A 15228-nucleotide genomic window follows, 5' to 3' on the forward strand; every position below is an offset into this window, starting at 1 on the left:
TATAATTTATTTAATTCAAATGAAGAAAATAAAAAAAGGCTAAGGAATTAATACTAATGTTTGTAATGGTTAACCCAACGGTTATCCACAACCCAACCTAACCCATTTAAATTGGCAAGTTGGGTGATGGGTTGATCATACAACCCACCAAGTAAATGGGCGGGTTGGGTGAAAAATTGCCACCCCTAGCCACCACCATTTACAATGGCATGATTTGCCTAGGTTGAAGGTGGGGCATGTAGATCATAGCAGAAGTTGATAGTATGTCCCTCCATACCACAATGTGTGCACATTCTTTAAGTATTACCATGATATCCTCTACCACGGGCTCCCCCTGAGTCTCAACCTCCAACATGACCATCACCACGATTATACATTCCATCACCACCATGACCATACATGGGTCCACCACCACTACCACGGCTAGGTTGACCTCCTCTACCACCACGACCTCTTCCTCTCGTAATTGCAAATGCAGACCTATCCGATATAGTGGATATAGTGGAATTCTCTGTGGGTCCAAATGAGATCCTCTAAGACGAGCAAACACTTCCTCAAGAGAGGGAAGAGTATATCCACTTAGTGTCTATGCCCTTACTGGTTCGTATTCAGACTTTATCCCTACTAAAAATCTGGTCACATCTTATTATTCTCTCTATTGTTGCTGAATTTTGACATCAGGCGTAAGAGGGTGATACACATTCAACTCATTTCGTAGATTTCTCATATTTGCATAATAGTCCTTAAGGCTCCGATTCCCCTATTGCAAATTGAAGTACTCTTGGTACAGTTGGTAAACCCTAGTAGTGTTATCTTGTCCAGAATAAAGCTTCCTTGCATGATCCTATACCTCCTTGGCTGTATCTAAAAACACGAAATTCACACTGATTTTGAATTCCATGCTGTTCCATAGCCATGTCATAATTTGAGCATCCTCTTGCTCCCACTCATCATATCCCAGAGAATCAATTGGGGGTTTATCTTCCCTCACATGCTTCACTTTTTTTTTGGCTTTCAGGAAAACTTCAATAGACTTAGCCCAAGGAACATAATTCTCACCATTCAGTTTTATAAAGGTCATATGCACATTCAAATAATCAGAAAGCACCATCACGCTCGATTTGCATTCACTGTTGTCTCCCATGACTGCACAAGAAAAAAGGGAGAAATTCTACCACTAGGTTGTCACTCTACTCCACTAATGAATCACCACACTACACACTAATAGCTGAATACTACTAGGTTTCCTAGTATCATAGGTTTCAGCAACAACACTCACAACTCTTCACCACTGTTGCCGCCCACTGTCAACACTATAAACCCTCACAATACATCTCATGAATAGGATATTCAGTTCTGCAACATAAAAATAATTCTGCTACATAACACAATTTGATTCATAGATCATGTACCTACCGAGTAGAGGGTATCAAATCTGCACTGTCACCATCACAAAACCAGCCCTCTTCGAACTGCTGAGTAGAGAGTTTTCTAACAACCACACAAAACCACAACAACAACACTCATTGGAGGCATGAAAACCCCCAGAAGGAGAAAATGAACAGTCCTTTTCTTTCTTTCCGAGAAACTCCTAGCTATCAGTGAGAGTTCTGCTACCATGATAAAATGATGAACAATGTGTTTTATTTTTAAGGATAATTTTGACATTTTCAAAAGTCTTAAATCACACATGAGGTCATTTGAAAGTTCAAAGACCAAATTGTCACTTGAGCCAAAGTACAGAGAATGGAGAATTTTTCCTAATTTATAAGAATAACTGATGTGGGGTGTTATATTGGTTATACAGTCCCTAACACACTTACACGGCCATCAATTTCAGCTAATCCTACTTCAACCGTTCGACAAAACTAACTTGTGGTGGTAGCTGCAGCCAAAGCAAGATGAAAAGGGATTTTAATTAAGGTTCGACTATGATGCTAGAGATACATGATGCCGAAAAAAACCCATAACCAATTAAACAATAGTGTTAAAATGATAAATCAATCAGGTGTTGTATTTCATGGAAATTAATGGGGGAGGGGGTTTGAATTGGTTAAAGTCTTTTCAGCATTATAGATTTTTCCTTTTAATTTGCATTAATTACTTAAATATACACTATGATTTGCAAATTACCTGAGTATGCCATGTAACACAAATAAGCCATCGTTTAGGGAGATCACATTGACACCCCACAGAGGGCACCTTACATGTACATCTCACCGTGCATATCTTCCACATTTATCATTGGGAGATATTTCCAATACATGAGTGGGAAGTTCTGTGGGATGTTCATGTTTAGGTGCCATTTTACATTCCCATTACATTTTTTATAATCTCAATTTTACCCCTCCATCTTCTTTTAAGATCCGCCTTTACCTTTTAAGACTTAAACCCAATATGAAAACTTATAGCTTTGATGAGGTTGATCAATTTTAGTTACAAATTAATGAGAGAGGCCAAGAGATGATATCTTGGTTTTAGATTATATTGGGTTGAAAAAAATTAGAAATGTCTACACCATACTCCTAATCAAGGGTTAAACTATTGATATACCCGATCAAGTGGGTTATTGATATGATTCATACCTTTGATTTTTATATTTTTAATTTTATATATATTAAAGGGTCCCACATATTATTTTAAATTTTTAAATTTTCAAAAAAAAAACAAAAAAACTCTTGTATCGATGTATTCAAACCTATTTAGATACATCCATACAGATACAATATGCACCCATACATGCACATGGGTGCGTACAGATACAATATGGATATGGAGGAGTTGTATCGATATTTTTTAATCCCCTAACTTGATACAGGTTGATGTTATGCAATCAAAACCTGAGTCTCTCACCCTAGGCTTATTGGAGGAGTTGTAATTGGTTCCCACAGAGCATGCCCCTCAATACAATCCATTCGTAGATTGGGAACATCTCCCATAACAAGCACAGGAGATGTTCTCAATGTATGGGTGGATGAGGTCGGATCTGCTCACAATAAAAAAAAAAATAGTTTTAATATATTTTAATATAATTTGAGTCCACACATCACAGACATAATGGGCCACAGACTCATGGTGAGATGTGTGAACATAGATCATGTTAGTACCATTTGGGTACAATTTTTATTTTGAAGATATCTCACTCTCACTCCTGAGTGGATTGTTCTGTGGGGCATGCTCCATGGAGAGCCTTGCGCTCAGGGTGGGTTAAGAAAATACTAGCAATCTTTAATAATAAGGAGAGGTGGAGAGGAAATAAAGGAGGAGGCGCATGCATTGAAAATATAAACAGCAGTTAAATGCATTTTTATTTTTTAATTTTTCATCATTCTTAATGGTTAAATGATTCAGCCAACAGCTTTTTTCTTCTTTTCTAGTCTAGATTAAAAAATTATTAACGCTGTGACGCTAAAAATCCCGTCTCTGTTTTGTGAGCCAGCACTGTAGGTAGGACGTGCTGTGCTTGATCGTCAATCGAGCCAGACCAGCCTATTTTCTACGTAATTAACTTTTGAGAAAAATCAAAAGTTGGCCTTTGTTGATTCTTGACTCGAAACTGAAGGCTACTGACACAGAAGGGTATGTACGTCATTTCAAGAATTTCGCCATATCGATCAGGCCAACGAAACAGAACATTCGTGGGTCAGTAAAAACTGCCGCTTAATCCAAACGTGGCCCCGGGGACTTTGTTATTGTGATAAATGATGGAGTCGCTGTATCACTATATAAGACTTGCAGCGACTCGGCCCCCGTTTAGACCCCTTTCCCCTGATTCCCCCTCCTTCCCAGTTCCCACTCTCAGTCTCCATCACAATTAATTACAATTGCTTCGCTTGTACTGAAATCTTTGGTTCAATCTGTTGGCTAGCTAGCTAACTTGCGGAGAAGAATGAAGGTGAGAGAAACTCCGTTGTTAACTGGTTTCATTCATATTTCCTTTCTTCCAAAGCTTAGCTTGATATTGTGTTAAACAGATCTTCAACTGGGTGCACCGGAAATTTCATCATAACGTGGATTTCTATACGGTTCCTCATAAAAAAGGTTCGAAATCGGACTCTAGTTTGTATCCAACTCAGTCGATTCATTTTCGTAAATGCTTCCCTTTGTTTTATTAATTCTATTGCCAACAGAAGGAAATGAAATGGTGTAGGCAGTGATTGCAGAACACGAATGGTCCTGTTTCCAGAAGATGGTCAGTTCCAGAGTTGTTAATTTTCACTTTTAATGTTTCGCAGATGCCTTTGGAGATTTCGGTCACAATACGAAAAAGACCGAAGTCGTTACGTACGAGAACGATACGGAAGCTTTACTCGAACACGTCAACTTGGTGGACGTACTTGAGGGCTGGAAAGATGGTTTACTATCAATCGGCACATTGGGCTTCGATCCCTTAAAACGCTCAAACCAACCAAACGAATATTCCGTCGACCATATACAAGTAGAATATTCCATGATGGAAGAAGAAGAAGAGGATGCTGATGAAGAGGAAGACGCAGAGAACGAAGGAGAACTAAACCCATTGGTCGTTAAAGCCTTCAAACGAGAATTCGAGAAGGTTTTGGGTTCTTATACAGACTCCAACTCTCAGAAAAGTGATGTACTAAGAGCCGATATTGATGATACCCCGCTCATTCGTTTTCTCGAGTCTCCTGAGATAAGAAACGCATGTGACAATTCCGAAAGCGATAAGAAGAAGAGAACGACACTTGCAGATCTGTTCTCAGCCGATCGTGAAGTCCCTCGAAAGTTAGATTCCACCGAGGTTCCTCCAGACTCCGGTAAGAAAACATTGGAATGCCGTACAAAACATGGTGTCTCGCTTGCTAAGAAGTTACTGCCTCGCAAGGGAGAAGATTCCCGTCCAATCACAAAACTACAACGAGTAAATCCCTCTCTCTTTCTCTCTCTATATGTCTCTCTTTTCTTCATATGTACTCTTGCGTCCTTCACCACTACCCAACGCACAGTCGCACACACAGAAAGAGATGTTCCGATTTCAAACAATACGCACGTTGGAATGAGAATTATAGATCTGTTTCATACTGACGAATTATGTTGCAATGGATAGTTGATGAAGAGGATGTTGAAAAGGAAGATCCATCCAGAGCTGGGAGACAAGATCGATGGAGTGAATGGTCCGATTGATGCCTCGAAGACAGAGATTGGTAACAATGTAGTTAATCACAGTTGGGGAGGTGGTGATGCAGCCATTGAAATGGTTTCTCTGCTTCAAGGTAGTTCCCAAGATGCATATTTGCAACTCACCATTTCTTCTTCCCAACTTTTTTAATTTCAGCATAAAACGGGGCGTTGCCCTATCATTCACCGTGAGTTGGACCATTTCTTCTTTTTATAACGAGGAGCCAATTAGCCAAAACCAGCTCTCTTTAAAAAGAGGAAAACGGTCCTTTCCACGGTTGATGACCTCCTTGGTGTTCCCCTTTTTTTTTTTTTTCAAAATTTTTGAACTTTTAACATCCATAGTTAAAGAGGTACCTGTCACATAATGAATCAAAAGCGTAGGAAAAAAATGTTGGAGAATTGGGGTCGGTTTGGTATTCAAAATATTTTCCGTCTTTTCCAAGAGTGTAAAATACAAATATATTCAGTACAATATTGAACCTTGTATTTGTATTTATACTCTTCTCAATCTGATTTTATATTATAGGTACAAACGTTGCTAATGAGATCTTGAGGGTGAGGAAACGGTCGGATTTCGATAACCCAGTCCCAGCTCCCTAAGTAAGTCATCTTCTTGGTATGGCAATGCGTTTTTAATTGGTCCCACAGGGGCTAATTGCTATAGTCTGTCTAGAAGCCCAAAACTACATAACGACTCGAGTGAAATTAGTGAACGGGTGCATGCGGGACCCACCCAACAGCATGCACCAAGATCCAAGATATGGGGGGGGGGGGGGGGGGGGGGGGGGGGGGGGTGTGCAGCCTATGACTCTACGGAGCCATGAACTGCAATCAAATCTTCCACGGGGTCTTTCAAGTCATACTCTCAAAAGTTTCTCTATTTAAGTTTGTAACTAGCGGGACCCGTGCGATGCACGGGTTTTTAATTAAAAATGTTATTAAATACTGTTATTTAATAAATACTGTAATTAATTAAATACTATTAATTATTAAAATACTGTTATTGTTTTTCTTCTTCTTTTTATTTATGATTATGATTATTATTATTATTATATTTTGTTGTTATTTTTATTTATTGAAATTATATTTTTAATATTAATTCTTATTATTGTTATAATTATATGATTATTATTTATTATGTTTATATTATTATTATTATTGTTATTGATATTTTTCTATTACTATCATTTTTATTATGATTATTTATATTTATTATTATTGTGCACATTTCCAACTGACCCGTACTACGCACAGGTCCAGATGAACTGTACTACGTATGGGTCCAGTTGAACCATAATGAGTACGGGTCTGGATCAGTTGGACCCGATTATTCACAGCTGCTATACGGGTCATGCATCGCCCGGTTTAGTTTCTACCTGTTTCTTTGTTTTTTTACTATTTTTTTGTTAAATCTTCATTTTTCTGTTATTTATATGCCGTTTCTCAATAAAATAGAGGTTTGACCTCCTACCTGCTGTTTGGGAACGTTTGAAGAAGCTGAAACGTATCTAGAACGTTTGGGAACGTCTGCTCGACCCAAAAACAGCTGGAATGTATGCTCAATAAAAAAAGAGGTCAACACCGACAACTGGAGTAGCTGAAACTTTTGCTTGGAAGAAAACCTGCGTAAAAAATGGTAGAGAGAAGAGATGTTTGGTCTTGATCTCTTGAAGGTGTTCACAGTTTGAGAGAGGGTGTGAGAATTGGACGTTTGAGACTGGGTGTTCTTTGATCTCCTGAAGGTAGTGAAGTTGTTTTTGGTCTAAGACTGAGAGAATGTGATTGCTGGACGTTTGAGAGTGAGAGAGTCCTGTGTGTTAGAGTTTGAATGTGAAAAATGGTAGAGAGAAGAGATGTTTGGTCTCCCACTGTGTTTTGGGAACCAACACGTCATTAATGTGATATTAAATATTAAAAAGAAGAAAAAAACCTAAAAATTCCATAACGTAGATAAATGCATTCTAAAAGCAATGTGAGTGAAGATAAGTACGCTCTAGGATTTTCCACATTGCAGTTTAGTATACAGGTATAGATGTGAACAGAAGAGAACTGAAGAGACCAAATACAGCCACAAGTACATAATTATTAAAAGATTTTTTGCATATATGATTCTAAATAATTTAAATATTAGTGTTAATTTTCGGATAAACCAATTCATAGCCAAGGCTTAGGTTTAACTTTTTTGCCAACATTTGAATAACCCAATTTAAAGCCCAGAACCCCAAGCGGAAGAAGTGCAAAATGTTTATGGGATGAAGCCAAAGTCCTACCCGTGAGCCGTGACCATGGTGTAGAGAATTAATATTGACGTAAAACCCTACAACACGGAAAATGTTCCAACTTGCAAATAAACGGTACCTCACTCTACTCTCTTCAAGCGGGTATAAGAAGCTAGGTTGGCATCATCATCATTTATTGCATTGATCGTATGCTAATGTTTCTAACATCACTTTTTTTTTTCACTGCAGCTGCTGGCACTCGGCTGTGATCTTTATCTATCACCGAATTTATTATATTATTTCTTTGAGAGATATCAATTGTGGAACCATCTATTAAAGGCCTTATTATGTACTATTCTCCCATGTGAGCCGTGTGGTCTTTTCTCCTTATCGTGTCCTTGTTTGGTTGTGTTTAATTTAAAGGACTTTGATTTCTTATGCTGTGAACTTGAAATATCATTTGTCTAGTTATTGCTGTCTTAACCACTCCAGTCCACTTGGACAATTCGATGTTAAAATTAAATGTGGCCCCCAAACTTTTAACTCCATACTCCTATGCCTGCCTCAGAGTCCATCCTCAAAAAGAAATACAACTACAAAACTTCAAAGCAATGTCTTATTGACTGTTCAGCTGCAAGATGTTGTGGTTTCCATTTTTATATAAAGATATAAAGAGAATTGAGATACCAAGACGGTGGTTCAAATTTTGTATCAGTTTTTTAGTTGCAAAATTTATGTTGCAAGTAAAGATCAAAAGTACAAATTTTATATCATGCAAGAGTTTAAATCATATAGGCTCAGTTTTGAAGGAGTACGAATACAAATATGTACAGTGCAAATGCATATAAAATAGTAGGAAATACAAGGTTTTGCATTCTATATATTTGTATTGATACTCCTTCCAAACTGAGTCAAGACATGCAAACTTGAACTAGATGCAAAATTTATTTTTAGTTCAAATTTGCACTGCAGCCAAACACATCTTTAGTAAGAGAATATGTTCCGTAGGAATGACAATGGTGTGGGGGTGGGGCAGGGTTTTGCATACTTCATCCCTAACCCCAAATTCAAATATCAACTGCGGCTAGAAATCCCAACCCTATTCTAACAGAGAATAGGGATCTCCAAAATTGCCTTGCCTTGCCACTTGCCTTGATAATTCCTACTTGCAAATCATTTTTATTCTTTTTTGGAACCTACAACTATAGTATATTGTGCAATATAATGCAATTATATTATATTATGTAATATAATATATATTCTCAATATTTTAAATTTTCTAGTTTCCCAAGTAGCACAATTGGGGAATCAACCATCAATGGCAGCCCCCAAACACAAAAATCTAAGAAGCCACTGTGCTACTTGTAACATCTGGTCCTCATTCCCAACAGCTCTTCCCATTCCTCAAAATTTCAATGCTGGAAAATTCAGAATATTTTCATAACAATACTTGGAAAAAGTGAGGTTTTACTCCACAAGGGAAGTTGCAGAAAGTGGGATCAAAACATTAACGTACAATGCAGATACTAGTTACCGGATAAAATTCCCCTCTTCTTTTACGGTGTGTACACCCTGAAGTTGAAGAAAACAAGCTGGAAATAGAACGTTGGCTATGCAAGCATGAATGATTTTAGAGCGGAGCTCTGCAAAATATCGAATACCATACATATTACCGATTATTGCATTATTCGTATTTAATTTCTTTTCAGGGAGTACCTCTTATTTTATGTTTAGGTGTTACTAGTTATGTTATTAGAAAAGATTAGTATTTTTCTATAATATTGAGTTTAAGTTTCTAGTTACTTATTTTGTTTAAGCCGATGCAAAATATTAGAATTTCTTTGATTTAGTTGTGTCTATCTAGTTACACCATAACTTGTTAGTTTTCTTTTTCTTGTTTCTAGTTCGGTTTCTTGAACTAAATCTTTCAAGTCTTATCTTGTGCTTGTTTCTGGTCTTGTCTAAACGTCTTTTCGCTTTCCAGAGTATTAATGAGAATATCCTCTTTTGTTTAGTTTTTTTGCCACCTAGTGATTTTCGGCTTTTCATTTGAGTAGGTGTTTATTTCAAGATTTACTAAATCCTTCTCCAAACGACTGCATCTTTCTTCTTCTTCCTCTGCACTTAACTTCTTACTACTCTAGGTGTTGGTCTTTCTTTCTCTTTCTTTCCTTATTGTCCTTTTCATTTTCTCCGTCATGGGCGATGTCAAAGCCCTGAATGAAGCCTTTCAAAAATGCTTCATGATAATAATATCCAAGGGTATTGACCTTGTTGATATAAGCCCTCATCTTCTTGAAAATCTTCGAAAGGGTTGGGATTTTTCGTTTATCTGTCGATTCTTTTCTCGTCTCACGGATCAATTTTTTGAGCTTGAACAAGGTCTTTATACCCTTTGGAATCTAGATCCAAACCATTTCCTTATAACACCCTTTCAACGGGGACATTTCAGGCTCCGTTTTCGCTATGAAGAAGATTTTATCCGAATTAGAGACAATGGGCCTTGGATGCTCAATGGTCAGTGGATTATCCTTAAACCCTGGGTTCCTGTTCGACTCCAACATGAATGGCAGCTAAATCAGATTGAGCTTTGGGTTCAGCTAGATGATCTCCCTTATGAAATCCTATCAGAAGACATAGACAAACCCATCTTTGAACCGATGTATAGGTCTAACCCGTCATATTGAGGTTATCCAAAATTACATTCATGCTAAAGTGTTCATTACCATTGACCAACCTTTGAAAACTAGTTGTTTTTTTAGTGTTATGAATTGGGTTACGTTTATATATGAAGATCTTCTCATAACCTGTTTACATTGTGGTAGAGTTGGTCACCTGTACTAGCGTTGTTCACAACATCTTCCTCATGTTTCTGGTCAATCTTATGAACAATATTTTAATCAAAGATCCATGCATTTTCTGGGTCCCTGGCTTAGAGTAGAAATACCCATGTATCGTAACTGGAATCGACATTCTTTTCGTGACTTTGTCTATATTCCTATTCCTCCATCTCATGCACAACCTTCCCCGATAGCTACTCAGCCTCATCAATCACCTATACGATCTCGACATGTAAACTCTAATCCTGATTCTACTCCAGCAAGAATTACCTCCTTCGTTTCTATTTTTAACCCGTCCAATTCTCAACATCCCACTATGAGAGTTTCTCTAGAAACCTACCGGCTAGCTCAGCACACTCAAACCACCCTTACCAACTTCCTATTTTCTGATACTACTAGCGCTTTTTCTTCTAGAGGTAAACGCCCCAAGTTTGATCTTCTAGAAAATCTGGTGATAGAAGATACTCTTGACTTGCCCACCTATGACAGACCTGAATCTTCAGACTGAAGTAATTAGACCGAAAGAATCATTTCTATTGTACAATCTGATCTAGAAAATGATAATGATTTGCACATCCATAATAGAAAGCCTTCTGATCACGAGGAGACTCTTGCAAGCGCATAAGATCTGGTCAATTATAATTTTAAAAATCTACTATACTTTTTTTCTACATAGGGCGGTGGTGGCTGGCCCCAAACAGCCACAACACCACTAATCTTGATTATTAGCTGAAATTGCTGGAGGGCAGCACGCCCTAAGGCAGTTCAAGGTTTAGGAGTTTTGGTTAAGAAACATAACTCAGATTTTATTTTTTTTCGTGTGAAACCAAAATTCCTTTGGATAAAATGGAAAATTTAGCTAATCGTTTTCATTATGCTAATCCTTATCTAATTCCTCCTAAAGGATGTGTAGGAGGCTTAGCTGTTTTATTGAAATATAGTATCATGGTTTCCCCCTTTTTGGTTCACTCGAGGTATGTTTTCCTTAAAATTTCTTTTCCTTCTGTTTTTGAAGATTGGTTGGTAGGTTTCATTTATGGTCCATCAATTAAAGCCCACATAAATAAATTTTGGTTCAACCTTAATCAACAACTACAATCTCTAAACCTACATTTTTTGCTCCTAGGTGATTTTAATGAAGCAGATGCTGTCATGATTCAAGATCCTACATCCTCCTTGGATAATAATCTTATTGAAATTAATATTCAAGGGGGTAAAGTTAGCTGGTCCAACAAAAGATCCTTTGGACTTATTAATCGAACTCTAGATAGAGCCTTAGCTACCCTAGATTGGACATCAGGTTTTCCTCATGCAACCCTTACCTTATATGCAAGATGGGGGTATGATCATCATCCTCTAATTTTAAACATTAATCCCCATAAGAACCAAAATCCAAAACCTTTTAGGTTTTATGAAATGTGATTGTTAGATGGCTCATGTAGTGAAGTTATTCAAAATGGATGGGATTTTAAAATAGATGGATATGGTGCCTACAAACTTTCTTAGAGAATGGATCAACTTAAAGCTGATCTTATTCATTGGAGGAAATTAAAATTTATGGACCCTCAACAGAAATTAAGTGAATTAGAACAACAGATTATTCAAGTTGAACAATCAACTCCTTAGGATCAAACTAAAATCATGTTTCTATATAAAACTTATGATGATACCCAATCCCAAGTTGAGAACTTTTGGAGACAAAGATATAGACAACTCTGCCTTACTTTGGAAGATAAAAATACAAATTATTTTCATAAAAGTACTTTATGTCGCCAGAAAAAAAATGAAATTCAAGGAGTTAAAGATTGTTAAGGCACTTGGGTGATAGATCACAAAGATATAGCAGAAGTCTTTATTTCTTATTTTTCGTATTTATTTACTCATCAACTTCATGATGATTTGTCCTTTATTACAAATCTCTTTTTAACTACCATCCTTCTAAAGAAGAGACTAAGTCAACTCTCTTTAGTATAAGTAGTCTTAAATCTCTGAGTCCAGATGTGATTCTAGCCTTAGTCTATAAAGAGTATTGAGATCTGATGGGCACTAAAATTATAGCTTTTGCCAAGGAATTTTTCCAGAATAAGAAATTACTTAAAAGGCTAAATCATACCTTTATTTGCCTTGTACCAAAAAAAGTAAACTATACAAAAGTCCAAGATTATCGTCCAATCAGTCTCTGTAATGTGCTATATAAAATCATTTCAAAAATTTTAGCTACCAAACTTCGTATTGTTTTGGACAAGTGTATCTCCCCTAACCAATCAACCTTTATTCTAGGACGTTAGATGACAGATAACACCATTATTGCCCATGAAATGTTCCATTTTTTAAAACATCATAAAGGAGGTATAGGCTATGTGGTCATTAAGTTAGGCATGGCAAAAGCTTATGATCGACTTGAATGGTCTTTTCTTCTATTAGTCTTAAAAGCAGTAGGGTTTTCTCAAGACTTCTATCACATCATTCTAGAATGTATTTTTTTTGTCTCCTACTCTATTCTTATCAATGGTACTTTTGAGGGGAAAATTTTGCCCACTAGGGGTCTTAGACAAGGTGATCCGTTATCCCCCTACTTGTTTATTCTAGCAATGGAATGTCTGACACGGATGATTATTAAAGCTGAAAATGATAGACAACTTAAAGGCATTCAAATAACTGCTAGAGCCCCCTAAATTTCTCATTTATTCTTTGTAGATGATATCCTCTTATTTCTCCGAGGTTATCGGGATGAATTAGATACTCTCAGAAATATTCTTCATTAGTTTCAGAATTGTTTAGGACAATTAATTAATTTAGATAAATCAAGAATTTATTTTAGCAAGAATATTCACCCTAAGCACTAAAGAATGATACAAAGGCAACTTCAGATTAAGCATTCCTAGCTTTCTTTTATTTTGGATAATCTCAAAACTAAACTTAATAAATGGAAAGCTAATGCTCTACGTCAAGTTGGGAAAAGAATTCTTATTCAATCTATACTCCAATCTATTCCGACTCATACAATGTCTGTAGCACCACCCTTATCGTTGGTGTTCTTGGAATTCTCTTTCTCTTCCTAAATCATCAGGGGGCTTAGGATTTTGAAATATTAAATTGGTGAATCTAGTCTTTCTTAAAAAACTCGCCTAGAGATATCTTAATGAACAACATAAGTTATGGGCCCAAATTTGGAAATCCAAATATCTTCTGATTCATTCATTCTTTCCTTATTCCATCCCTTCCAATAGTTCTTTTTTCTGGAAATCAGTTGCCCCAAAACCTCAAAGTCTATTTCAGGAAGTAGGTTATTTAGTCCTAGAATCTTCTTAAGAGAAAATTGATCAACTTCCATGGATTCAACATAATGAGAATTTTCAAATGGTACCTCACCCTATTCCTCTTACTACTTCTAATCTTACTTTTTATGATCTCATCATTAATGGTAATTAGAATACCTCTAGTCTTCGTATTCATTTTGATAATGATCAAATTGAACATATTTTACGAACACCTATTTTTCCAGTTAATACATATGTTTCCTAGATCTGGACCAAACATTCAACAGGTAAATTTTTTACTTCAATTGATTATTAATTTTTTACTTCAGCTACTTTGAGCATCTATTAACTCAGTCACCATACCCAAGTTACAGTTTGAGGGTTTAGGAATCAGAATTTTAAAGCTGGAGTCGAGGGAATCCATCTGTCTTCCCAGATTCTGATGTTTGAGCCTGTACCATCACTCCAAAGATTCCTTGAGAATAACTTCCCTTCCCTTAGTCAAACTGCACCAGCCCCAAGAGGACCCATTTTTACACTCTGCTTCCCATGGAGTAGATCTAGGAAAGTATCTAGCTTTCAGAATCTTTGCCCATAAGGCATCTGGGTTTTTAACTAACCTCCAAACTTGTTTAGCTAACAGAGCCTGATTGAAACACCTAGGATCTTTGAAGCCCATTCCTCCTACCTTTTTACTTCTACAGACTTCTTGCCACTTGATCCAATGGATCTTTTTTCCATTGGAATCGCTTCCACACCAAAAATTTCGCTGGGCTCTCGCTATATTCTTGCAAAGGGAAGTGGGCAGTTGAAAACGCGACATAGTGCAGGTGGGTAGAGCACTTGCCACTGACTTCAACAAGATTTCCTTCCCAGCTAAGTTGAGGAGCTTTTCTTTCCAGCCCTATACTCTTTGGCCCGTTCGCTTTTCGGTAAGTTAATTACCCTAGTAAATGCAATTATCTGGGTAAGTTTTTCATGAGAAATACTTACCCGGACAAGTACATTTACCCATGTTTTTTTATTTCTCAGGTAAATAAGGTAATGACCATTTTAATCATAAAAATCCATTATTAAATGGGGCATTTTTGTCTCATCCAAGTGTTAGTAAATTTCTTCCTAGGTGGGAAAATTATTTACCCACCTAGGAGATGGGTATCACTTAACAATCACCAATATCTCTGGAAGGAGTTGGGAAGTCTATCCGGCCCAGGGGCTTTGGATGGAGCCTTTTATTGGTAAAGGCAAAGCCTTCATTCTCATTCCCTAAGTAATGTGGGACTAGGAAAAACACTCAATGGTTACACTAATTATTTAGTGTTGTTCAAGTCCCACATTGCTCAAGAATGAAAATGAAGGCTCAAGCCTTAATAGGCTAAGCCAATTCAAGTTTAACAATTAAATGTGGCTCATGCCTTGTTTTTTGTGCCATTGGCCTAAAGCCTAGCCAAGCCCAATTTCAATTTAACTTTGGCTTGTATATTCTTTTTTTGTATGTATTACTTTTACATATTACCTAATTTAAAATTTTAAATAAATTAAATTTTATTATTTGATTTCATGGGCTTAAAGTCTTTATTCGTTAGGCCCAGAAAGTCCATAAACCCGGCTTGGGCCCTGTAAGGCTGGGCTTGGGCTTGCAATCTAGGCCCAGGCCTAACTTAAAGCCCTTATCCTTCGTGATAAGCCCAGACCAACCCGACCCATGATCAGCCCTAGTGTTAAACCGACCCCCTTGAACCAGTTAAAAAAAAACCAAAAATAAAA

At 37.0% G+C, this 15228-nt stretch overlaps 1 protein-coding gene across 3 annotated transcripts; it reads left to right on the plus strand.

Annotated features, from left to right (window-relative positions):
* Window positions 1–3736: 3736 nt before the first annotated feature.
* LOC104604690 (NAD-dependent protein deacetylase HST1-like protein) lies at window positions 3737–8148 on the plus strand. Of its 3 annotated transcripts, none has more exons than XM_010269154.3 (6): window positions 3737–3895; window positions 3975–4041; window positions 4236–4882; window positions 5069–5234; window positions 5669–5742; window positions 7611–8148. In XM_010269154.3, exons 1-5 carry the CDS (start codon window positions 3890–3892, stop codon window positions 5740–5742), a joined length of 960 nt encoding a protein of 319 aa, XP_010267456.1. In that variant the 5' UTR covers window positions 3737–3889; the 3' UTR covers window positions 7611–8148. The 3 variants fall into 3 exon arrangements, with proteins under 3 accessions (XP_010267456.1, XP_088752284.1, XP_010267458.1); XM_088896158.1 differs by lacking the exon at window positions 7611–8148 and adding an exon at window positions 6598–7508; XM_010269156.3 differs by lacking the exon at window positions 5669–5742.
* Window positions 8149–15228: the final 7080 nt, after the last annotated feature.

This window comes from Nelumbo nucifera, chromosome 1 (assembly GCF_055504915.1).
Source record: "Nelumbo nucifera cultivar China Antique chromosome 1, China Antique-T2T, whole genome shotgun sequence".
NCBI classification, from domain to species: domain Eukaryota; kingdom Viridiplantae; phylum Streptophyta; class Magnoliopsida; order Proteales; family Nelumbonaceae; genus Nelumbo; species Nelumbo nucifera.

Bases quoted from the DNA above. Each gene is read 5' to 3' on its own strand.
- LOC104604690 (XM_010269154.3), top strand. The intron at 4,042-4,235 runs GTTCGAAATCGG...AATGTTTCGCAG, and splicing joins TACGGTTCCTCATAAAAAAG to ATGCCTTTGGAGATTTCGGT. The intron at 4,883-5,068 runs GTAAATCCCTCT...TGCAATGGATAG, and splicing joins CAATCACAAAACTACAACGA to TTGATGAAGAGGATGTTGAA.